Raw genomic sequence first — 23,278 nt, 5'->3', positions numbered from 1 at the left:
TTTTTTTTTTTTTTTGGAGACGGAGTTTCGCTCTCGTTGCCCAGGCTGGAGTGCAATGGCGCGATCTCGGCTCACCGCAACCTCCGCCTCCTGGGTTCAGGCAATTCTCCTGCCTCAGCCTCCTGAGTAGCTGGGATTACAGGCACGCACCACCATGCCCAGCTAATTTTTTGTATTTTTAATAGAGACGGGGTTTCACCATGTTGACCAGGATGGTCTCCATCTCTTGACCTCGTGATCCACCCGCCTCGGCCTCCCAAAGTGCTGGGATTACAGGCTTGAGCCACCGCGCCCGGCCAGGGTCTCACTCTGTTGCCCAGGCTGGAGTGCAGTGGCATGATCAAGGCCCACTGCAGCCTCGACCTCATGGGGCTCAAGCGATCTTCCCATCTCAGCCTCCCCAGTAGCTGGGCCTATAGGCATATGCCACCATGCCTAGCTAATTTTTTATTTTTATTTTTTAATTTCTTCTAGAGACAGGCGTCTCACTTCATTGCCCAGGCAAATGAAGTGAGACGCCTGTCTCTAGAAAAAACTCAAACTCCCTGGCTTCAAGTGATCCTCCAGCCTCGTCAATGATTTTTTTTTTTTTCCTCTCTGAAATGGAGTCTCGCTCTGTCGCCCAGGGTGGAGGATGGTAGCAGTACCGTCTCGGCTCACTGCAGCCTCTGCCTCCCGGGTTCAAGCAATTCTCCCGCCTCAGCCTCCGGAGTAGCTGGGATTACAGGCGTGTGCCACCACACCTGGCTAATATTTTTGTATTTTTGGTACAGACAGGATTTCAGCATATTGGCAGGCTGGTCTCAAACTCCTGATCTTGTGATCTGCTTGCCTCGGCCTCCCATAGTGCTGGGATTACAGGTGTGAGCCACTGCGCCTGGCCATTATTTTTTTTTAATTGTGATTCACTGAAGGTTCGAAGGATTGTTAGCAGCTTTTAACAATAAAGTATTGCAAAATTAAAGTATGTACATTGTTTTGTAGACGTAATGCTATTATTGCATACTTAACAGACTACAGTGTGGTATATACATACTGGTTTTTTTGTTATGAGACGGAGTCCCACTCCGTAGCACAGGCTGGAGTGCAGTGGTGGGATCTCAGCCCACTGCAACCTCCCCCTTCCCTGGTTTGATTGATTCTCCTGCCTCAGCCTCCCAAGTACCTGGGATTACAGCCATGCGTCACCAGGCCCAGCTAATTTTTGTATATTTTGTAGAGACGGGGTTTCCCCATGTTGACCAGGCTGGTCTCAAACTCCTGACCTCAGGTGATCCGCCCGCCTTGGCCTCCCAAAGTGCTGGGATGACAGGCATGAGCCACCTCGCCTGGCCCATAGTTTTTATATGCACTGAGAATCCAAAAAATTCATGTGCCTTGCTTTTTTGCAATATTTGCTTTATTATGGTAGTCTGGAGCCAAACTTGTGGTATCTCTGAGGTGTGCATGTATTTAGAAAAGGAGGTGGGAGGCCCGTCCCGGTGGCTCACGCCTGTAATCCCAGCACTTTTGGAGGGTGAGGCAGGTGGATCACCTGAGGTCAGGAGTTTGAGACCAACCTAGCCAACATGGTGAAACCACATCTCTACTAAAAGTACAGAAATTAGCCAGGTGTGATGGTGCACGTCTGTAATCCCAGCTACTTGGGAGGCTGAGGCAGAATGGCTTGAACCCAGGAAGTGGAGGTTGCAGTCTGCTGAGATTGCACCCCTGCACTCCAGCTTGGGTGACAGAGTGAGACTCTGTGCCCCTCCCCCAAAAAAACAAAGACAAGGAAGTTGGGGGTAGTCAGACTACAGTGAGGGTTGAAGAAGGGGCCTGATGCCTGGGCCCCAGATGCTGCAGATTTGGGGGGCCCAGGGGTTTTTGTTCTTGGAGGCATCTTTTTGTAGAGAAAGATGAAGGATGCAATGATGTCATGGCTCTCGGTGGCCTGAGTTTGAAAAGGGCCACAAAGGGACTGGGCAAGATGGCCCATGCCTGTAATCCCAGTACTTTGGGAGGCTGAGGCAGGTGGATCACCTGAGGTCAGGAGTTCCAGACCAGTCTGACCAACATGGAGAAACCCCGTCTCTATTAAAAATACAAAAATTGCCAGGCATGGTGGCACATGCCTGTAATCCCAGCTACTCGGGAGGCTGAGGCAGGAGAATTGCTTGAATCCGGGAGGTACAGGTTGTGGTGAGCTGAGATCGCGCCATTGCACTCCAGCCTGGCCAACAAAAGTGAAACTCCATTTTAAAAAAAAGGGCCACAAAGGGGCCGGTGGCCAGGCCTCAAGTTAACTGCACCAGCCCACGGGTGCCATGGAAGGTGGGATTGGATAGCTGCTCATGCCCCGTCTCCCCCGCCCAGCATGGCACGTTGGGCAGTGGCCGCTCCTCGGACAAAGGCCCGTCCTGGTCCAGCCGCTCGCTGGGTGCCCGTTGCCGGAACTCCATCGCCTCCTGTCCCGAGGAGCAGCCCCACGTGGGCAACTACCGCCTGCTGAGGACCATTGGGAAGGGCAACTTTGCCAAAGTCAAGCTGGCTCGGCACATCCTCACTGGTCGGGAGGTGAGTATGGGCATGGGGTGGGGCTCGGGGACCAGGGCTTCCTGGGAGGTTGATACAGGTCGGGATTGACCCTGGGCTTGCTTTACAGCCTCAGAGAGAGTCCCTGACTCTCTGGGACGGATCCCAATATCTCCGATTTTCCCAGAACAACCCCCGTGGGAAAAGAGAACCAATTTCGCCGGGCGCGGTGGCTCACGCCTGTAATCTCAGCACTTTGAGAGGCCGAGGCGGGCAGATCACCTGAGGTCAGGAGTTCAAGACCAGCCTGGCCAACATGGTGAAACCCCGTCTTTAAAAAAAAAGAAAAAAAAAAAAAGAGAGAATCAATTTAAGATATCCCTGAAATTGCCAAGAAATCTCAGATCACACGCAGCCTGATATGTTGCATTGCTAAGGATGCATGTGGCTTTTGTTGATAAACCCGATCTATGGCTGGATGCGGTAGCTCACACCTGTAATCCCAGCACTTTGAGAGGCCAAGGTAGGAGGATTGCTTGAGCTCAGGAGTTTGAGACCAGCCTGGGCAACATGGCGAGACTTAGTCTCTACTAAAAAATAAATAAAATTTGTAAAAAAGGAGCTGGGTGTGGTGATGCATGTCTGCGGTCCCAGCTACTTGGGAGGCTGAGGTGGGAGTATCACTTGAGCCCACGAGTTCCAGGCTCTGGTGAGCTATGACCTCACCACTGTACTCCAGCCTGGGTGACAGAGTGAGATGCATCTCAAAAAATAAAAATAAAATCAAAGAGGGCTGGGCGTGGTGGCTCACACCTATAATCCAGTACTTTCAGAGGGCGAGGCAGGTGGATTGCTTGAGATCAGGAGTTTGAGATCAGCTTGACCAACATGGTGAAACCCTGTCTCTACTAAAAATACAAAAATTAGCTGGGCATGGTGGCACATGCCTATAATCCCAGCTACTGAGGAGGCTGAAGCCGGAGTATCACCTGGACCCGGGAGGTGGAGGTGGCAGTGAGCAGAGATCATACCACTGCACTCCAGCCTGCCTGACAGAGCAAGACTGTGTCTCAAAAAAAATAAAAAAGGCTGGGCATGGTGGCTCACGCCTGTAATCCCAGCACTTTGGGAGGCCAAGGCAGGCAGATCACCTGAGGTCGGGAGTTCAAGACCAGCCTGGCCAACACGGTAAAACCCCATCTCTACTAAAAATACAAAAATGAGCTGGGTGTGATGGCAGGCACTTGTAATCTAGCCAATCAGGAGACTGTGGCAGAAGAATCTCTTGACCCTGGGAGGCAGAGGTTGCAGTGAGCTGAGATAGTGCCACTGCACTCCAGCCTCTGCAACAAGAGTGAGATTCCATCTCAAAAATAATAATAATTTTTTTTTTTAAAGTAGGCCGGGTGCGGTGGCTCATGCTTCTAATCCCAGCACTTTGGGAGGCCAAGGTGAGTGGGTCACCTGAGGTCAGGAGTTCGAGACCAACCTGGCCAACATGGTAAAACCCCATCTCTACTAAAAAAAAAATACAAAAATTAGCTGGGCGCGGTGGCGCATTCCTGTAATCCCAGCCACCTGGGAGGCTGAGGCAGGAAAATCACTGGAACCTGGGAGGCAGAGGCTGCAGTGAGCTGAGATTGTGCCACTGCACTCCAGCCTGGGTGACAGAGCAAGACTCTTGTCTTAAAAAATAATAATAAAAATAAAAAAGTAGGCCGGGCGCGGTGGCTCAAGCCTGTAATCCCAGCACTTTGGGAGGCTGAGGCGGGTGGATCACGAGGTCAGGAGATCAAGACCATCCTGGTCAACATGGTAAATGGTAAAACCCCATCTCTACTAAAAATACAAAAAACATTAGCTGGGCATGGTGGCGTGTGCCTGTAATCCCAGCTACTCAGGAGGTTGAGGCAGGAGAATTGCCTGAACCCAGGAGGCGGAGGTTGCGGTGAGCCGAGATCGTGCCATTGCACTCCAGCCTGGGTAACAAGAGCGAAACTCCGTCTCAAAAAAAAATAAAAAAGTAAAATGAACCGAAGCTGCCTCTGTTTTAAGGATGGTCTTTGATTCCTTGAAATCTTCCCGTGATCTGGAGAACACAGCAGGTTTATTCATGTTGTGTTCTCAGTTACACAGAGCGGGCATTTGTGCTGAGTATGGCAACATTATTGCAAAAAGGGTCCACAGACGCCTTGCAACCTAGATATGAGGCCTCTAACTCACTTAGAGGAAAAAGGATGGTGGGCGATTTCATGATTTCCTCCCCACCCCTCCTTCAACTTCAGAGAAATGATTGGAAGGAATTCTGCTTTGGATGGACTCTCCCTTCATGCCGTCCACACCATTCACACAAAAGACACCAGGCCCTGCTGGTCTTACAGGCAAATTCTACCAGATGTTCACATTTTATGCCAATTATTCCAGAGACTAAAGAAAGAACTTCCACTGCCTGACAGGTTTTTATGCGCTAGTTTGTCCTTAAGGGCAAAACCAGACAAGAAACAAAATTACAGGCCAATCTGGTGGACGTAGGTACAAAAATCTCATGCAAAATATTAACAAATAGAACCTGGCAAATCAATCAAAGAAAGCTGCGTGATGACAAAGCTGGCTTTTTCTCGGGAATGCAAAGTTGTTTTCCCTTTGACAATTTATTCATGTGCTTCACCACATGCTCAGACTGAAGGACAGAAACCATATGATCGTCTCAATATTGGCATAAAAAGTGTTTGACAAAATTTTTAAAAACCCGTTCGTGAGAATATGAGGAAAGCTCAGGGACCCTCTCTTTCACGAAGAACACATGGTTCCCTATATGTGGGTCTGGTTCCAGGGGTTTCCGAGAGGGACCAGCCTCTAAGGAAACGAGGCCTCCAAAGGGAAGAATTCTTTTCTTTTTTGAGATGGAGTCTTGCTCCGTCACCCTGACTGGAGTGCAATGGCACCATCTCGGTTTACTGCAACCTCTGCCTCTGAGTTCAGGCAATTCTCCCTCAGCTTCCTGAGTTGCTGGGACTACAGGTGCCCGCCACCACACCCAGCTAACTTTCGTATTTTTAGTAGAGATAGGGTTACACCATGTTGGCCAGGCTGGTCTCAAACTCTTGACCTCGGGTGATCTGCCTACCTTGACCTCCCAAAGAGTGGGGATTACAGGCGTGAGCCGCCACGCCTGGCCGGAAGAATTCTTTAATCCCATGGATTTGGGGCCTCTTGGGGAGTAGCCTCAAAACCCTTTGGGAAAACTATAAACCTAGGGCTGAATTAAGAGTTTTAAAGGCCAGGCATGGTGGCTCACTCCTGTAACCCCAGCACTTTGGGAGGCCAAGGTGGGTGGATCACCTGAGGTCAGGAGTTCGAGGCCAGCCTGGGCAACATGGAGAAGCCCCTTCTCTACTAAAAAATGCAAAATTAGCCGGGCGTGGTGGCGCATGCCTGTAATCCCAGCTGCTCTGGAGGCTGAGGCAGGAGAATCACTTGAACCTTGGAGGTGGAGGTTGCAGTGAGCTGAGATGGTGCCCCTGCACCCCAGCCTGGGCAACAAGAGTGAAACTCCATCTCAAAAAAAAAAAAAGGTCGTAAGCTTTAAGAGGTAGATTCTATCAGGCTGCGTAAGTTTAGATCTGGCCCATAATTTAGTAGCCATGTAACTTTGGCCAAGTGGGTGAACTGCTCTGTGCCTCAGTTTCCCTATTGGTAAAGTGAGGATAATCCTATTAGCCAGATATTGGTGGCGTGTGCCTGTGGTCCCAGCTACTCAGGAGGCTGAGGTGGGAGGATCGGTTGAGCCCAGGAGGGCGAGGCTGTAGTGAGCTACGATCACACTACTGCAACAGCACTGTACTCTACCCTGGTGACAGAGCAAGACTCTGCCTCCAAAACAAACAAAAAGGGCCGGGGAATGGGAGGGATAGTCTTAGGTTGTTGTGAGGATTAAGAGTTCGAATTTGTAAAGCACACAGGCCAGGCAGTGGGGGCTTAGTGCCTGTTAGCCAGTTGTTCTTTATTCCGTGAGTCCTCTGTTCAAAACAAAGATGTGATGGGCGAGTGATCCCCTCAAGTCTTGGCCACGCCCCCATCCACTCAGCCACCTCTGGAGCAGCCTCAGCCAGGCCCTGCTGTGGAATAAGGATATTTCTCTGCAGAAGTGGGGGTGGCAGTGGAGACAGGACAGCTTGTGCAAAGGCCCGGAGGCCCCGAGATCCTCTCCACTGGGAATGGCCCAGAGTAGGGGCTCTACCAGGAGATGGGGCAAAGGAAGGGTATCCCAGGGCCATCTGAGCTGGGCCAGGCTGGAGTGCAGTGGCACCATCTCGGGTCACTGCAACCTTTGCCTCCCAGGCTCAAGCAGTTCTCCCACCTCAGCCTCCCGAGTAGCCGGACTGCACCCAGCTAGTTTTTGCATTTTTAGTAGAGACGGTTTCGCCATGTTGACCAGTCTGGTCTTGAACTCGTGACCTCAAGTGATCCTCCCACCTCGGCCTCCCAATGTGCTGGGATTGCAGGCCTGAGCCACTGAGCCCAGCGGGGCCTGTGGTGCCTTGACCTTCCTTCCTCCTTTCCTTTCCTCTAGGTTGCCATCAAGATCATCGACAAAACCCAGCTGAACCCCAGCAGCCTGCAGAAGGTGAGGCTGGGGAGATGAGGGAGTGCAGGAGCCAGGCTCCCAGGATAGCCGGGTGACCCCCGACCCCTCCTTCAGGGGGTCGGCCTGGGAAAGGATCCCCCAAGCCACCCATCCTCACTCTCCTCTGTCTTCCTTTCCGGCCACGCCCAGCTGTTCCGAGAAGTCCGCATCATGAAGGGCCTAAACCACCCCAACATCGGTGAGGAGGGCACGGGAGCCAGTGTAGGGGCAGGCCACCAACAGGGACACTTGGAAAGGAGTTGGGGGGTGGTCAATGGCAGTGGTTAGAATAGGTGGAGACCTGCCAGGCATGGTGACCTACACCTGTAATCCCAGCACTTTGGGAGGCCGAGGCAGGTAGATCCCTTGAGGTCAGGAGTTTAACGCCAGCCTGACCAACATGGTGAAACCCCATCTCTACTAAAAATACAAAAACTAGCTGGGCATGGTGGCAAGTGCCTGTAGTCCCTGCTGCTCAGGAGACTGAGGCAGGAAAGCTGCTTGAGCCGGGGAGGCGGAGGTTGCAGTGAGCCAAGATTGCACCACTGCACTCCAGCATGGACAATAACACGAGACTTTTTCTCAAAAAAAAAAAAAAGTTAGAGACCTGGCTTTTCATAGTTGGGTCACTGCTGTGTGACCTTGGGCAAGTCACTTAACCTCTCTGAGCCTGTGTTTTGTCTTCTGGAGTACGGGTGATAAGAGGGCCTGTTACCAGGCCATTGTGAGGACTGACTAAGGTTGTGCGTTTAGGTGCTTAGTTTGGGCTGAGCGATGGGACCTGGTCTGATTATTTCCACCAGCATCAACATCCTCACTGCCATTATCATTAGGCAGAGCGGGGAGAGCGGGGTCTTTGGTGAGAGAAGTGGAGTTTAGCTCCGCCTGGATGTGGCTGCCGCATTTGTTCATTCATTCATTCATTTACTCAGTAACTATTGATTGAGTGGCTGCTATGTGCTGGACCCTGGGGACACAGCAGGGAAGAAAACAAGACACAAATCCCTGGCCTCGTGGAGCTGACATTCTTGTGAGAGAGAAAGTGGAAAAGGTGGTAGAGGGGGGCTGAGGAATTTGGAAGATCTTGCTGTCAATAGGGAGCCATTGAGTGTTCTTGAGTGTGGGGGGAGGGGGCGGGTTATGGTTGGCATATTTGCATAGTTACTGAGTACAGGTCAGGAGGGGCCCTTTCTCCCTAACGCCCCGCACTGCCCCCGACCATTGCAGTGAAGCTCTTCGAGGTGATTGAGACTGAGAAGACGCTGTACCTGGTGATGGAGTATGCCAGTGCCGGTGAGCCGCCCGCCCCCTCCGCCCCGTCCCCCTGCCGCCCTCCCCGCCCCTGCACCTGGCCCTGAGCCCGCCCGGCCTCTGCCCTGCAGGAGAAGTGTTTGACTACCTCGTGTCGCACGGCCGCATGAAGGAGAAGGAAGCTCGAGCCAAGTTCCGACAGGTCGGGGCAGGGCTGAGGGGGGGACTGGGGGCTGCCTGGGTCCCTGGGAGGGTGTCCCCTGACCTGGGGGCGGGGCTTAAGTCTGGGCAGGGGTGAAGGTGCAGAGTTGGGTGTCCTGGGTGTGCAGTGGCCCAGATGTGAGGGCATCTGGATGTAGGTATGCAGGTGCCCCGTTGGGTGGGTGAGAGGGTGTTTGGGCATGAAGGCACCCCGGTGTGCAGGTGTTGCATGTGGAAGGCACATGGGTGTGTCCAGCACGTGGGTGTGTGGGCGAGGGGGCACCAGGGTGCCAGGTGTGAGTGTGGCGGAGTGGTGTGAAAGATGTCTGGGAAGTAAGTATGTGGGTGCCCAGGTGTGCAGGGAAGAGAGTGTAGGGCACCCCAGGTAGATGGGCAAGAGGGGGCTGGGGAGTGGCTGTGTAAGTTTGTAGGTGCCAGGGTGTGCTGATACATGGGTGTCCATGTGTGTGAGTACCCAGGTGTGTGATAGCAAGGACACGCAGGTATCTAAGAGTGTGGAAGTGGGCCATGGGTGGAGTAAGAGGACTTGTAGGTGTGAGGGCGCCCAGGTGTGTGGGGTGAGAGGAGGTGCAGGTGTGAGGGCGCCCAGGTGTGTGGGGTGAGATGTGCAGGTGTGAGGGCGCCCAGGTGTGTGGGTGAGATGTGCAGGTGTGAGGGTGTCTCTTTGGGACTGTAGCTCCGTCGATGCAGCTGTCTTGAATCCAAGGCCTGTAAGCCCTGCTGAGTTGGGATGGCATGTCTTGGGATGTCTTCATGGGAGTTTCCAGGTGTGAAGGTTAAGAGAGGGTTGGTCCCCATGCCTCGGTTCCAACATCCCTGGGCATGGGGGTGTCCTGGTGGAGGTTCCACAGGCACCTCTTCCTGTGACTGAGTCAGGGTGCGAGGCCCTAGGTCTCGGCCTGTGCCTTGGGGAGGCCTGAGGCCCAGGGGTCCCGTTGTGAGTGGCTTGACAGATGGCTCAGGGAGGCTGAGGGTTTATGAGCCGCAAATAACTGACCTTCCCCTCCCTCCCAGATTGTTTCGGCTGTGCACTATTGTCACCAGAAAAACATTGTACACAGGGACCTGAAGGTAAGCCCCTGCCCCTCGGTGACCTCGAGGACCCCTGCTCAGCCCACGGACTCCTCTGTCCCTGTGCCTCCCTGGTTCCCTTGCCCTCCAGCAAACTCCCCCAGCCGTTGTCTGCTCCGGCTCCTCCCTCCGCACCCAGCACCCCCTTGACCCTTTCCCAAGCTTTTGTGGCAGAAACAAGGCCAGCAGATTGGGGAGCGGATGGGGAGGAGGGGATAGGAGAAGTGAACAAAGCAAGAGAAACAAAGTGTCCCAGAACGGGCCTGGATACTGCGTGCTGCCGGACAAGGACGCCGGGCGTGATACAGGGTTTGCCGCCCTCAGAGCCTTTCGGACCTTGGTGCTCTCAGACCTTGGGACATTCAGGACTCCTTGGGGATTCAGGTTGCAGAGACCCAGGGTCGCTCTGCCCAAAGGGTCTCAGAGCCACAGGAATCTGAGAACTTGAGAAAGGTTTTTTTTAATTTTTATTTTTGAGATAGAGACCCACTCTGACACCCAGACTGGAGTGCAGTGTCCCGATCTCAGCTTGCTGCAACCTCTGCCTCCCGGGTTGAGGTGATTCTCCTCAGCCTCCCAAAGAGCTGGGATTACAGGTACTTGCCACTGAGACGGAGTCCCACTGTGTCACCAGGCTGGAGTATAGTGGCGCGGTGCTGTCTCGCTGCAGCCTCCGCCTCCTGGGTTCAGGTGGTTCTCCTGCCTCCGAATCCTGAGTAGCTGGGATTACAGGCACACGCCACCACGCCCGGCTAATTTTTGTATTTTTAGTAGAGTCAGGGTTTCACTATGTTGGCCAGGCTGGTCTCAAACTCCTGACCTCAAGTGATCTGCCCGTCCCGGCCTCCCACAGTGCTGGGATTACAGGTGTGAGCCACTGCGCCCTGCTCGAGAAAGGGCTTTGAGAGAAAAGGCCGGGCGCGGTGGCTCACGCCTGTAATCCCAGCACTGTGGGAGGCCGAGGCGGGTGGATCACGAGGTCAAGAGATCGAGACCATCCTGGTCAACATGGTGAAACCCCGTCTCTACTAAAAATACAAAAAATCAGCTGGGCATGGTGGTGCGTGCCTGTAATCCCAGCGACTCAGGAGGCTGAGGCAGGAGAATTGCCTGAACCCAGGAGGCGGAGGTTGCGGTGAGCCGAGATCGCGCCACTGCACTCCAGCCTGGGTAACAAGAGCGAAACTCCGTCTCAAAAAAAAAAAAAAGAGAGAAAAGCCACCTTGGCCAGTATTAGGCAGGAAGAGACTCAGCTGCCTACCGGAGCTGAGCCGGGAGCCCTTCGAGTGCCTGTGGCCCCGGGGCCCCCACCCCACACCTTCCCCTGCACCTCTCAGCCTCCTCCAGGACCAGGTGGTTGGACATTTGGTTGCTCTAATTCAGTTGTCTTGACTATTGTTTACAAGCACCTGTGTGCTAGGCAGCGTGCTAAGTGCTTTAAGGAAATGCTTCTGGAACTATTTATCAGGAAGGGCTGGGTTTTGCCCATGCCAGAGTGTGATGGCTCCATCACAGCTCACTGTAGCCTCGACCTCTTGGGCTTAAGCCGTCCTCCCGCCTCAGCCCTCCTGAGTAGCTGGCACCACAGGTGTGAGCCACCATGCCTGGCTAATTTTTAATTTTCTTATAGAGATAGGGTCTCACTCTGTTGCCCAGGCTGGTCTCAAACTCCCGGGCTCAGGCGATCCTCCCACCTCCGCTCCCCCAAAGCTCTGGAATCTCAGCTCACTGCAACCTTGGCCTCCCAGGTTCATGTGATCCTCCTGCCTCAGCCTTCTGAGTTGCTGGGATTACAGGTGTGCACCACTGTGCCCCACTAATTTTTGTATTTTTAATAGAGATGGGGTTTCACCACATTGGCCAGGCTGGTCTTAAACTCCTGACCTCAAGTGATCTGCCTGTCTTGGCCTCCCGAAGTGCCGGGATGACAGGCATGAGCCACCACGCCCAGCCACAAGCACCATTTAAAAAACTGTTATTGGATTCCAAAGACATAAAATTCCACAGCCAGATTCCTATGGAGTATCAGGTGCAGTCTCACGCCTATAGTCCTGGAAATTTGGAAGGCCAAGGTGGGAGGTTTGCTTGACAAGCCCAGCAGTTCGAGAACAGCCTGGGCGACACAGCAAGACCCTCATCTCTACAAAAAATAATTGTAAAAAATTAGCTTGTATGCATGTGGTCTCAGCTACTCAGGAGGCTGAGGCAGGAGGATCCCTTGAGCCCAGGAGGTTGAGGCTGCACTGAGCCACGATCGCTCCACTGCACTCCAACCTGGGAGACAGAGCAAGACCCTGTCTCTAAAAACAAAAAAGAAAACATACGAAAGCAGAAGGTGCATCTGAAGGCTGGGTGTGGTGGCTCATGCCGGTAATCCTAGCACTTAGGGAGGCCGAGATGGGCGGATCACTTGAGGTCAGGAGTTTGAGACCAGTCTGAACTCAGGAGACACTCCAACCTGGGCAATAGAGCAAGACTCCATCCCAAAAAAAAAAAAAAAAAAGTGCATCTGAAAAAAAAAAATAAAAAATGAAAACAAAAAACAAATTGCTGTAGAGGTTGAAGTGCTCACCGTCTCTTCCCTTCCCTCTGCTGGGCTACGGTGTCCCTTTATACAACCCTGGAGGGAGCACCTTAGAGGCTTCCATGATTAACCTGGAGGTTGCACGCCCCTGGTGGAGGGTCCCAGAGGCAGCTAAAACGAATTTTGGGGTCCTGTTAGTACACCAGGGGTACCAACCAAGGGGACCAACTCAAATGTGACCTTGGTGCTAGATGGCAGAGCCTCAAATGCCAGGGAAAGAGATGTAGTCCCTGGCCTGGCGTGGTGGCTCACACCTGTAATCCTAGCACTTTTTGGGAGGCCAAGGTGGGCGGATCACCTGTGGTCAGGCGTTCGAGACCAGCATCGCCAACATGACGAGACCTTTTCTCTACTAAAAATACAAAATGTAGCTGTGTGTGGTGGTGTGTGCTCGTAGTCCCAGCTACTAATGAGGCTGGGGCAGGAGAATCGCTTGAACCCGGGAGGCGGAGGTTGCAGTGAGCAGAGATAGTGCCACTGCACTCCACCGACAGAGTGAGACTCCATCTCAAAAAAAAAAAACAAAAAAAAAGACAACCCCATGACTGCCTATAAGGCAGGTGCCGTGATCACCATTAGCTTACACACAAGGAAACTGAGGCACAGAGAGGTCTGGTAACCCACCTAAAGTCACATGGTGAGTGAGTGGTGGAGCCGGGATTTGCAGCTGGAATTCTCCACGAATCTATAGTTTCACCTTCACATTATGTAGACGGACACTGTCATAATCCATAGTCCACAGAGGCCAGTGCATGGTAGGTATGCAGCCAGGATTAAATTATTGCTTTTATTTTTCTGGGTCTTGAGCACTCAGGCCTTATTTCGTTTCTGCTGGTAACCTGAGGCCCCAACAGGGGCAGGAGATTACCTGAAGACTCCCAGCTCTGCAGACCACACGGGACAATAGAATTTTACATAGTGTTCACTGGGTGTAAAATATTGTTCTAGGTTTTCTTTCTTTTTCTTTCTTTCTTTTTTTTTTTTTTTTGAGATGGAGTTTCACTCTGTTGCCGAGGCTGGAGTGCAGTGGCACAATCTTGGCTCACTGCAACCTCCGCCTCCCGGGTTCAAGCGATTCTCCTGCCTCAGCCTCCTGAGTAGCTGGGATTACAGGCCACCAAGCGCAGCTAATTTTTTGTATTTTAGTAGAAACGGGTTTTCACCATGTTGGGCAGGCTGGTCTCAAACTCCTGAGCTCAAGTGATCCACCTGCTTTGGCCTCCCAAAGTGCTGGGATTACAGGTGTGAGCCACCATGCCCGGCCCTAATTTTGTATTTTTAGTAGATATGGAGTTTCACCATGTTGGTCAGGTTAGTCTTGAAGTCTAACCTCAGGTGATCTTCTCGCCTCGGCCTCCCAAAGTGCTGGGGTTACAGGTGTGAGCCACCGCACCTGGTCTCTAGGTTTTTGTTTTTGTTTTTTTTTGAGACAAGGTCTCACTCTGTCACCCAGGCTGGAATGCAGAGGCAGTCGTGGCCCACTGCAACCTCTGCCTCCCAGGTTCAAGCAATTCTCCTGCCTCAGTCTCCCAAATAGCTGGGACTACAGGCACGCACCGCCATGCCTGGTTAATTTTTGTATTTTTAGTAGAGACAGGGCTTCACCATGTTGGCCAGGCTGGTCTCGAACCCCTGACCTCAGGGGATCCGCCTTCTTGGTTTCCCAAATTGCCGGGATTATAGACATGAGCCACCGTGTCTGGCCTATTCTAGGTTTTCTATGTGGATTAACTCATAATTCTCAAACTACGCTGTGAGGTAAGGACTATGATTATCCCCATTCTTTTCTTTTTTTTAAAGATGGGGTTTCACCATATTGGTCAGGCTGGTCTTGAACTCCTGACCTCAGGTGATCCGCCCACCTCAGCCTCCCAAAGTGCTGGGATTACAGGCGTGAGCCACTGCGGCCGGCTTTTTGTTTTTTTTAAAGATGGGGTGATTATCCTCATTCTATGGATAAGAAAACTGAGGCCCAGTGAGGTAAAGTCGCTGCCTAAGGTCAGGCAGAGAGTAAGGGCCGGGCCTGAGAGTTGATCCCCGTGGGCCAGCCCTAGAGCCTGCGCTCCTGTCTGCCTCCCACGTCCATGAAGGGCTTTGGCCTGGAGTCCCACTCTCCACCCTCTCCTCCTCTCCCCTTAGGCCGAGAACCTCTTGCTGGACGCCGAGGCCAACATCAAGATTGCTGACTTCGGCTTCAGCAATGAGTTCACGCTGGGCTCGAAGCTGGACACATTCTGTGGGAGCCCCCCATACGCCGCCCCAGAACTGTTTCAGGGCAAGAAGTACGATGGACCGGAGGTGGACATCTGGAGCCTGGGGGTCATCCTGTACACCCTGGTCAGCGGCTCCCTGCCCTTTGATGGGCATAACCTCAAGGTACTGGGAGGGGCTGGGCATGGGGGTGTTGGCCCCTCCCCACAGTCAGGCCCCCACCCCCACATACCTCCCCTGCAGAAGGCCTCAGTGGCGGGGCCGTGGGAAGATGGGATAGGCAGGATTCCAGTCCTCACGGCAGTGAGGCCAGCTGGAGTGGACCGTGCCATGCAGGGGTTAAGAGCAGGATCTTTGCAGCTCATAGGCTTGAGTTCAAATCCTGACTCATCCGTTCACTGAGTTAATGTTTATGGCCTGGCTCTCTGTGTCATGTTCTGTTTGGGGCTTTGCGTGTAAGGCAAAAACTCCTGCCTGGCTGGGTGTGGTGGCTCATGCCTATAATCCCAGCACGTTGGGAGGCAGAGGTGGGAGGATCACTTGAGCCAGGAAGTTCGAGACCAGCCTGGGCAACATAGGGAGATCCTGTTTCTACAAAAAATACAAAAATTAACCAGACGTAATGGTGCACGTCTGTAGTCCCAGCTACTTGGGAGGCTGATGTGGGAGGATCATTTGAACCCGGGAGTGCAAGACTCCAGTGAGCCGAGATCGTGCCACTGCACTCCAACCTGGGTCACAGAGGGAGACCATGTCTCCAAAATAAATTTAAAACCAAAAATCCCTGGCCTTGTATATGCTATGCCATGGGTGAACCTTGAAAACATTGTGCTAAGTGACAGAAGCCAGTCACGTAAGGCCACAGAGTATATGATTCCATTAATGTGAAACGTCCGGAATAGACAAATCCATAGAGACAAAGTGGATTACTGGGTGCCTGAGGCTGGTGGGGGAGGAGGGAGTAGTTGGAAGTTGATTGCTAAAGGGTGCAGGGTTTCTTTTGAGGCGATGAAAAATGTTCAAAATTGAATGTAGTGGCTGGGCACAGAGGCTCACGCCTGTAATCCCAGCACTTTAGGAGGCCGAAGTGGATGGATCGCTTGAGGTCAGGGGTTCAAGACCAGCCTGGCCAATGTAGTGAAACCCTGTCTCTACAAAAACTACAAAAATTAATTGGGCGTAACCACAAAAATTAACTGGATGGCAGGCGCTTGTAATCCCAGCACTTTGGGAGCCAAGGCGGGCAGATCACTTTCAGATGAGGAGTTTGAGGCCAGCCTGGCCAACAGGGTAAAACCCTGTCTACTAAAAATATTAAAATTAGCTGGGTGTGGTGGCAGGCATGTGTAATCCCAGCTACTCAGGAGGCTAAGGCTGGAGAATCGCTTGAACCTGGGAGGCAGAGGTTGCAGTGAGTTGAGATCATGCCATTGCACTCCAGCCTGGGCGACAGAGCGAGACTCTGTCTCAAAAAAAAAGAAAAAAAAAAAATTGAACGTAGTAATGATTGTGCAACTCCGTGCATATACTAAAAACCATTCAGTTGTGCACTTTGCTTCAAACAAAACAATTCCTGTCTTCCCGGACTACTGCCTACTGCGCCAGGCAGCAAAGAAAAGAAATAAACTAGATATGGTATCGGATGCTGGCCAGTGCTATGCGGGGTGGGGGCATTATGGTAAGGGGGTGGGAGGCGTGGGCCGAGTTGTGTCTTGCTTTTTTTTTTTCCTTTGAACTTTTTATTTTGAACCATGGCCAATCTACGGGAAAGTAGCAAGAATAGAGCATAGAACACATGATGCATTTCAGGAGATTCACAGTCGCTGGCCTGTGGCCATGTTTGCTGCATCCGTCTGTATTTGCACGTGATCTCTGCTGGCATCATCGGTATTGATGGGCCATTTGACAGTTAGTCGAAGACACTGTGTCCTTTTATCCCTCAAGGTGACAGCAGGTTATCTCCTGAGACCAGGGGCATTTTCCTGTTGGCGGTGACATATAGGAAATACAGCAGTGGTATAATCCTGGCCTCTACCCCACAGCCCATACTCAGATTTCATCTGTCATCCCAGGAATATCCTTGGCAGCTACTTTTTTTTTTTCCTGGTCAGGGATCCATCCGGGTCCCCGAATTGCGTTTAGCTGCACTGACTCTTATGTCTCCTTTCATCCAGAACAGCCCTCAGCCTCTCTCTTGTCTTTTGTGACATTGACATGATCGATTAATTCAGGCCAGTTTTGCAGAATGTCCCTCAATTTGGGTTGCCTGATGTTTCCTCTCGATTGCAGTTGAGGGTGCATTGGAGCAGGAATTCTGCAGCTGGAACGCCCTGTCCTGCTCTGCGTAGTGTGATCTGAAATTGGAAAGTCAGGGAAATAGTTGCAGAGGACAGGCCATCAAAGGAGAGCCCTGAGTGACAAAGAGGAGGGAGGCCCTTCTTCACAGTGGCCTTGGCCAAAGAGCCAGCCTCTCTAAGCCTCAGTCTCACCTTCTGTTCAATGAGGATCATAAAAACACCAACCTCTCTCCCAAAATCGGATGTCAAGTGGAAAAAGAAAAAGAAAAAAAAAAAAAAGACATCGACGTCGTGGCAGTGATTTTTAAGGACTTGCTGAGATCAGGGATGCAAAGTACTCATTTAGGACAGATCACTGGAGGTCAGGAGTTCGAGACCAGCCTGGCCAACATGGTGAAACCCTGTCTCTACTAAAAATACAAAAATTAGCCAGGCGTAGTGGCACACGCCTGTAATCCCATCTACTCAGGAGGCTGAGGCAGAAGAATCACTTGAGCCAGGGAGGCAGAGGTTGCAGTGAGCCGAGATCATGCCACTGAACTCCAGCCTGGATGACAGAACAAGACTCTATCTCAAAAACAAAACGAAAACAAAAACAGCTTGTGACATCCAGGCCATAGCTGAAGCCTGCGGTGGGGAGGTGCTGTCACAGAATAATTTTTGTCAGCCTCAAGTGTGAAGCAAAGAGACCTTTTCCCTCGTCACTTTCTGCTGTCCTGGTGTCCCCAGCAGGCACCCCAGGCCTTGCTGGGCAAAGGAGGCACACAGCTGCTGTAGTCCAAGCTACTTGGGAGGCTGAGGCAGGAGAATCTCTTGAACCTGGGAGGCGGAGGCTGCAGGGAGCCGAGATCTTGCCCCTGCACTCCAGCCTGGACGACAGAGCAAGACTCCATCTCAAAAAAATAAAAAGAGTTTGACACCAGCCTGGGCAACATTTCAAGACCCCGTCTCTGCAAAACATATTTTTAAAATTAGCCCAGCATTGTGCTGCCTGCCTGTAGTCCCAGCTGCTTAGGATGCTGAAGTGGGAGAATTTCATGAGCCCAGGAATTCCAGGCTGCAGTGAACTATGATCACACCACTGCACTCTAGCCTGGGTGACAGAGCAAGAGCCTGTCTCTTTAAAAAAAAAAAAAAAAAAAAGGATCTGCTTGCAGCCATCTGCATAGGTTAAGCCCTTTGCTGGAGCTTGGCATCTGGCCACAGCATCAGGCTTGGTAGCTGCGCTGGAGGTGGCAGTGGTGGCCTGATGGCTCCTTCTCCCTGTCACGTGACAGGCAGTGTGGCACGGTGGTCACACAGCACAGGCTCCAGACCCAAGGCCCTACCACTTTCTGGCTGTGCAATCCTGGGGCAAGTGACCAAACCCCTCTGGGCCTCAACCTCCTCGTCTGGAAAGTGGGCATTAAAACCGGGCTTTGTGGTGTTGGGAAAATGGATGTAATATGCTTAAAGCACTTAGAACCCTGCCTGCTAAGGGGTAAGTGTCGTGCAAGTGATCCAGATTAAATATTAATAGCCCTTTACACTGATCTGCAGACCCGGCAGGCTCCCCAGGCACCGGCATCTTTCGGCCCTTTTAGCAGAAAGCCCACCAGTCCCCAGCAGAGGGCTGTGTCCCCAGGGACTCCTGTTCGCCCCCACCCTCACTTCACTCCTGCTTGTTTTCTGCCTCCCTCCATTTTTCGTTTGTTTGTTTTTTGAGACAAGGTCTCACTGAATCACCCAGGCCAGAGTGCAGTGGTGCAGTCACAGCTCACTGCAGCCTCAACCTCCCGGGCTCAAGCAAGCCTCCTGCCTCAGCCTCTCGGGCTCAAGCAAGCCTCCTGCCTCAGCCTCCCAAGCTGTTGGGATTACGGGAAGCCATCACCTGCCTGGCTAATTTTTGTATTTTTAGTAGAGATAGCACTTCACCAATTTGGCCGGACTAGTCTCAAACTCCTGACCTCAGGTGATCCGCCTGCCTTGCCCTCCCAAAGTGCTGGGATTACAGGCGTGAGCACCGTGCCCAGCCCATGTTTTCTTTTTTTAATTGCAGCATCTGTATGATGTTCCTATTTTACGGACAGGGACCTGAGGTCAGGAGAGAGGAGTGGGGTTTTGCCCACCTTGTCAGGTTGTCAGGGCTGGGACTCAGAGCTTCTGTCGCTTCTATCAGAGGGGCTGGGACAAAGATGAGAGAGAGGGAGAGGGTGTGTGTGAGTGTGTGTGTGTGAGTGTGTGTGTGTGTGTGTGTGTGCGTGTGTGTGTGAGTATATGTGTGTGTTAGAGCGTGTGTGTGAGCGTGACTGAGCGTGTGTTAGTGTGTGAGAGCGTGTGTGTGTTAGTGAGTGTGTGGGGGTGTGTTTGTGTGTGTTAGTGTGTGAGCGTGTGTGTGTATGTGTGTTGTGACAGCGTGTGTGTGAGCATGTAAGTGTGTTAGTGTGTGTGAGTATATGTGTGTGTTAGAGCGTGTGTGTGTGTGTGTGTGAGCGTGACTAGCGTGAGTGTGTTAGTGTGTGTGGGTGTGTGTTAGTGTGTGTGAGCGTATGTGTGTATGTATGTGTTGTGAGAGCGTGTGTGTGTGTGAGCATGTGAGTGTGTTAGTGTGTGTGTATGTGTAATATGTGTGGGGTGGGGGACAGGCCCCTCCTGCAGTAACCCCCTCCCTGCAGGAGCTGCGGGAGCGAGTCCTCCGGGGAAAGTACCGGGTCCCTTTCTACATGTCAACAGACTGTGAGAGCATTCTGCGGAGATTCTTGGTGCTGAACCCAGCTAAACGCTGTACTCTCGAGGTGAGCCCAGCCCCACGGCCCACAGGGACCCCTCTCGTCTCCTGACTCCCCCAAACCCTGCCTGCCCCCACCCACAAAAGCCTTCTCGACACGCTTTTCCTCTCCCGTGCCCACCTAAGATCTGCTGCTGGTGAGTCGGGGTAGACAGGCAGTCCAGGGAAAAGCTCCCAGGCCTGTCCCGACGCCACCCCCCCGACAGGCTCACCCACTCCCTGCCTTGCCAGTAATTAGCTAATGAGCTCCTAGGATGATTACAGGGTGCCAGGGACCCAGATGATGCGGAGGAGGGAGGGTGGCATCAGGAGGCTCCGGCAGGGGATGTGGGGGAGAGGGAGGGCCAGGAGGCGCGATCTTTTAGGGAGCCCAGAGTTCTGGATGGTAGCCTCGGAGGTTTCGGGCAGGGCAGGTAGCCCTACCTGGGGGCCCCTGGGAGGTTGGAAGCTGTATGACTCCTGGTTCCTTCTGACACCTGTCTTCCCTCTTCCCTGTTCCTGATCCCTGCAGCAAATCATGAAAGACAAATGGATCAACATCGGCTATGAGGGTGAGGAGTTGAAGCCATACACGGAGCCTGAGGAGGACTTCGGGGACACCAAGAGAATTGGTGAGGGTCAGGGAGAGCCATCCTGTCACCCGGGATGGAATGCAGGGTGACAGGATGCAACCTGGCTCACTGCAGCCTCCGCCTCCCGGGTTTAAGAGATGCTTGTGCCTCAGCCTCCCAGGTAGCTGGGATCACAGGCGCCGGCTACCACGCTCGGCTAATTTTTGTATTTTTAGTAGAGACACAGTTTCACCATGTTGGCCAGGCTGGTCTCAAACTCCTGACCTCAGGTGATCCGCCCAACTCAGTCTCCCAGAGTGCTGGGATCACAGGCGTGAGCCAGTGCCCCCGGCCCATGTTCACTCTGATCTTAAGACAAAACGAGAACAGGTGAGGTGGCTCATGCCTGTAATCCCAGCACTTTGGGAGGGTGAGGCAAGAGAATCGCTTGAACCTGGGAGGCAGAGGCTGCAGTGAGCCAAGATCATGCCACTGTACTCTGGCCTGGGCAGCAGACAAGACTCCATCTCTAAAAAAGGCAAACTTTGGCCAGGGGAGGTGGCTCAAGCCTGTAATCCCAGCACTTTGGGAGGCTGAGGCAGGAGAATCACTTGAGCCCAAGAGTTTGAGACTGGCTTGGGAAGGCCGGGTGCAGTGGCTCATGCCTGTAATCCCAACACTTTGGGAGGCCAAGGTAGGAGAAGCAGTTGGGCTCAGGAGTTGGAGACCAGCCTGGGCAACACAGGGAGACCCTATCTGTACAAAAAAATAAAGATAAAAAAATTAGCCAGGCATGGTGGTGCGCACCTGTAGTCTCAGTTACTCACGAGGCTGAAGTAGGGAGGTTGCTGGAGCCCAGGAGTTGGAGGCTGCAGTGAGCTATGATCACGCCACTGCACTCCAGGCGACAGGGCGAGACCCTGTCTCAAAAAAAGAAAAAGGGTCAGGCGTGGTGGCCCAGCACTTTGGGAGGCTGAGGTGGGCAGATCGCCTGAGGTCTATAATCCCAGCACTTTGGGAGGCTGAGGTGGGCAGATCACCTGAGGTCTATAATCCCAGCACTTTGGGAGTCTGAGGCGGGCAGATCACCTGAGGTCTGGAGTTCGAGACCAACCTGGCCCACATGATGAAACCCCTTCTCTACTAAGAATACAAAAGTTAGACGGGTGCAGTGGCAGGCACCCGTAATCGCAGTTCCTCAGGAGGCTGAGGCCCGAGAATTGTTTGAATCTGGGAGGCGGAGGTTGTAGTGAACTGAGATCATGCCGCTGCACTCCACCCTGGGCGACAAGAGTGAAATTGCATCTAAAAAGAAAAAGTAATTACAGTTTTTGCCATTAAACAAATGGCAAAAACCACAAATACTTTTGCACCAACCTAATTATATTAATAGGTTGAAAACAACAAAAAGTTGAACCATGTGAAATTGCCCTTTTACTGTTTAAAAATCATCAGTACCACCAATTTTGTATGGTTTAACCTAATAGTGAGAATTCATTCTGTCACATAACTAAAATAAACAGAGTTTGCAGCCTTCAGGCACAGTTGGATCCTGGTGCTCAGAGACAGTTGTTGGGAATGTTTTCTGTGGTAGCTTTTTCCCACGCTGCTCTCACCCCAGGAGGCAAGCAGATCTGGGTCACATACCTGCCCTGAACCAGTCAGTGTGGCTTTGGGTGTAGAATGCACTAAGCTGGACTTAGGTTATCTGCCTGCCTTAGGGTTGGAGCAGGGCAGCCATCCACATGATCTGAGCGGGGAGAGAATGTTCTTTCAAAGGAAATCAATGTGCTGTTGGGAAGGGAGGATGGGTACAGGACAGGTCAGAGAGTAGACGTCACTGAAAGTTGCAGGAATGAGTGCAAGTGGGGCTGGGCACAGTGGCTCCCAGCACTTTGGGAGGCCAAGGCGGGCGGATCACCTGAGGTCAGGAGTTCAAGACCAGCCTGACCGACATGGAGAAACCCTGTCTCTACTAAAAATACAGAACTAGCCGGGCATAGTGGTGCATGCCTGTAATCCCAGCTACTTGGGAGGCTGAGGCAGGAGAATCACTTGAACCCGGGAGGCAGAGGTTGTGGTGAGCCGAGATCACGCCATTGCACTCCAGCCTGGGCAACAAGAGCAAAACTCTGTCTCAAAAAAAAAAAAAAGAATGAAGAAATGGGTGGTTTAAGTTCTAGGAGTCTGAAACTTCTCTCCATCCCCCCCCCAGAGGTGATGGTGGGTATGGGCTACACACGGGAAGAAATCAAAGAGGCCTTGACCAGCCAGAAGTACAACGAAGTGACCGCCACCTACCTCCTGCTGGGCAGGAAGACTGAGGTCAGAGGGCACCGGGGCCCTCGGGAATGTGTGATGCCTGGGTGGAGGGACTTGGGGGGCAGGGGGGATGGGGTGCGGAGGAGCCTCATCTTTCATCCTCTCACAGGAGGGTGGGGACCGGGGTGCCCCAGGGCTGGCCCTGGCACGGGTGCGGGCGCCCAGCGACACCACCAATGGAACAAGTTCCAGCAAAGGCACCAGCCACAGCAAAGGGCAGCGGAGTTCCTCTTCCACCTACCATCGGCAGCGCAGGCATAGCGACTTCTGTAAGTACCAGGCCCTCGCCCTCACGTGCCCTCCTCCTCCCCAAGGCCCAGATTGGCAGTTATGTCAGGGTTCTCTGATTGGCAAGCAACAGAAACCCACTGGAGCTAACTGCAGAGAGGGAGGAACGTCTTCTGAAGACATGCGGCATTGCATGGAACTTGGTGGCGGAAATGCACAGCCAGGCTCAGGAAGGGATTAAAACTGGAAAAGCAGGCCGGGCGTGGTGGCTCACACTTATATTCCTAGCGCTTTGGGAGGCTGACGCGGGTGGATCACGAAGTCACGAGTTCAAGACCAGCCTGGCCAATATGATGAAACCCTGTCTCTACTAAAAATATAAAAAATTAGCTGGGCATGGTGGTGTGCCCCTATAATCCCAGCTGCTTGGGAGGCTGAGGCAGGAGAATTACTTGAACCCAGGAGGCGGAGGTTGCAGTGAGCCAAGATCATGCCACTACACTCCAGCCTGGGTGACAGAGCAAGACTCTGTCTCAAAAAACAAATAAAACTGGAAAAGCAGCCAGACCCAACACAGATACTCTCTGTCCTGCTTCCTCTCTGTTTGTGTGGTTTTTCCTTTGCCTCTTACTT

General features: G+C 52.6%; 1 protein-coding gene across 4 annotated transcripts in view; it reads left to right on the top strand.

The window, feature by feature from the left end:
• The window catches only part of MARK4 (microtubule affinity regulating kinase 4), a 47,584-nt gene that overhangs the window by 5,719 nt on the left and 18,587 nt on the right, over positions 1-23,278 (top strand). For 2 of the 4 annotated variants that reach the window (XM_032262659.1, XM_032262660.1), the window contains exons 2-12: positions 2,356-2,556; positions 7,088-7,141; positions 7,292-7,340; positions 8,369-8,434; positions 8,524-8,594; positions 9,629-9,685; positions 14,409-14,645; positions 19,432-19,551; positions 20,056-20,155; positions 22,311-22,420; positions 22,527-22,686. In XM_032262659.1, the coding sequence (XP_032118550.1) occupies positions 2,356-2,556; positions 7,088-7,141; positions 7,292-7,340; positions 8,369-8,434; positions 8,524-8,594; positions 9,629-9,685; positions 14,409-14,645; positions 19,432-19,551; positions 20,056-20,155; positions 22,311-22,420; positions 22,527-22,686 (1,225 nt within the window). Of the gene's footprint in view, positions 1-2,355; positions 2,557-7,087; positions 7,142-7,291; positions 7,341-8,073; positions 8,193-8,368; positions 8,435-8,523; positions 8,595-9,628; positions 9,686-14,408; positions 14,646-19,431; positions 19,552-20,055; positions 20,156-22,310; positions 22,421-22,526; positions 22,687-23,278 lie in introns of those variants that run through there. The other 2 variants (XM_032262661.1, XM_032262662.1) reach the window with 2 other exon arrangements.

Source organism: Sapajus apella, unplaced genomic scaffold (assembly GCF_009761245.1).
Source record: "Sapajus apella isolate SASKATOON/1434 unplaced genomic scaffold, GSC_monkey_1.0 scaffold130, whole genome shotgun sequence".
Lineage (NCBI taxonomy): Eukaryota > Metazoa > Chordata > Mammalia > Primates > Cebidae > Sapajus > Sapajus apella.
This window is presented reverse-complemented; position numbering and strand designations above follow the sequence as displayed.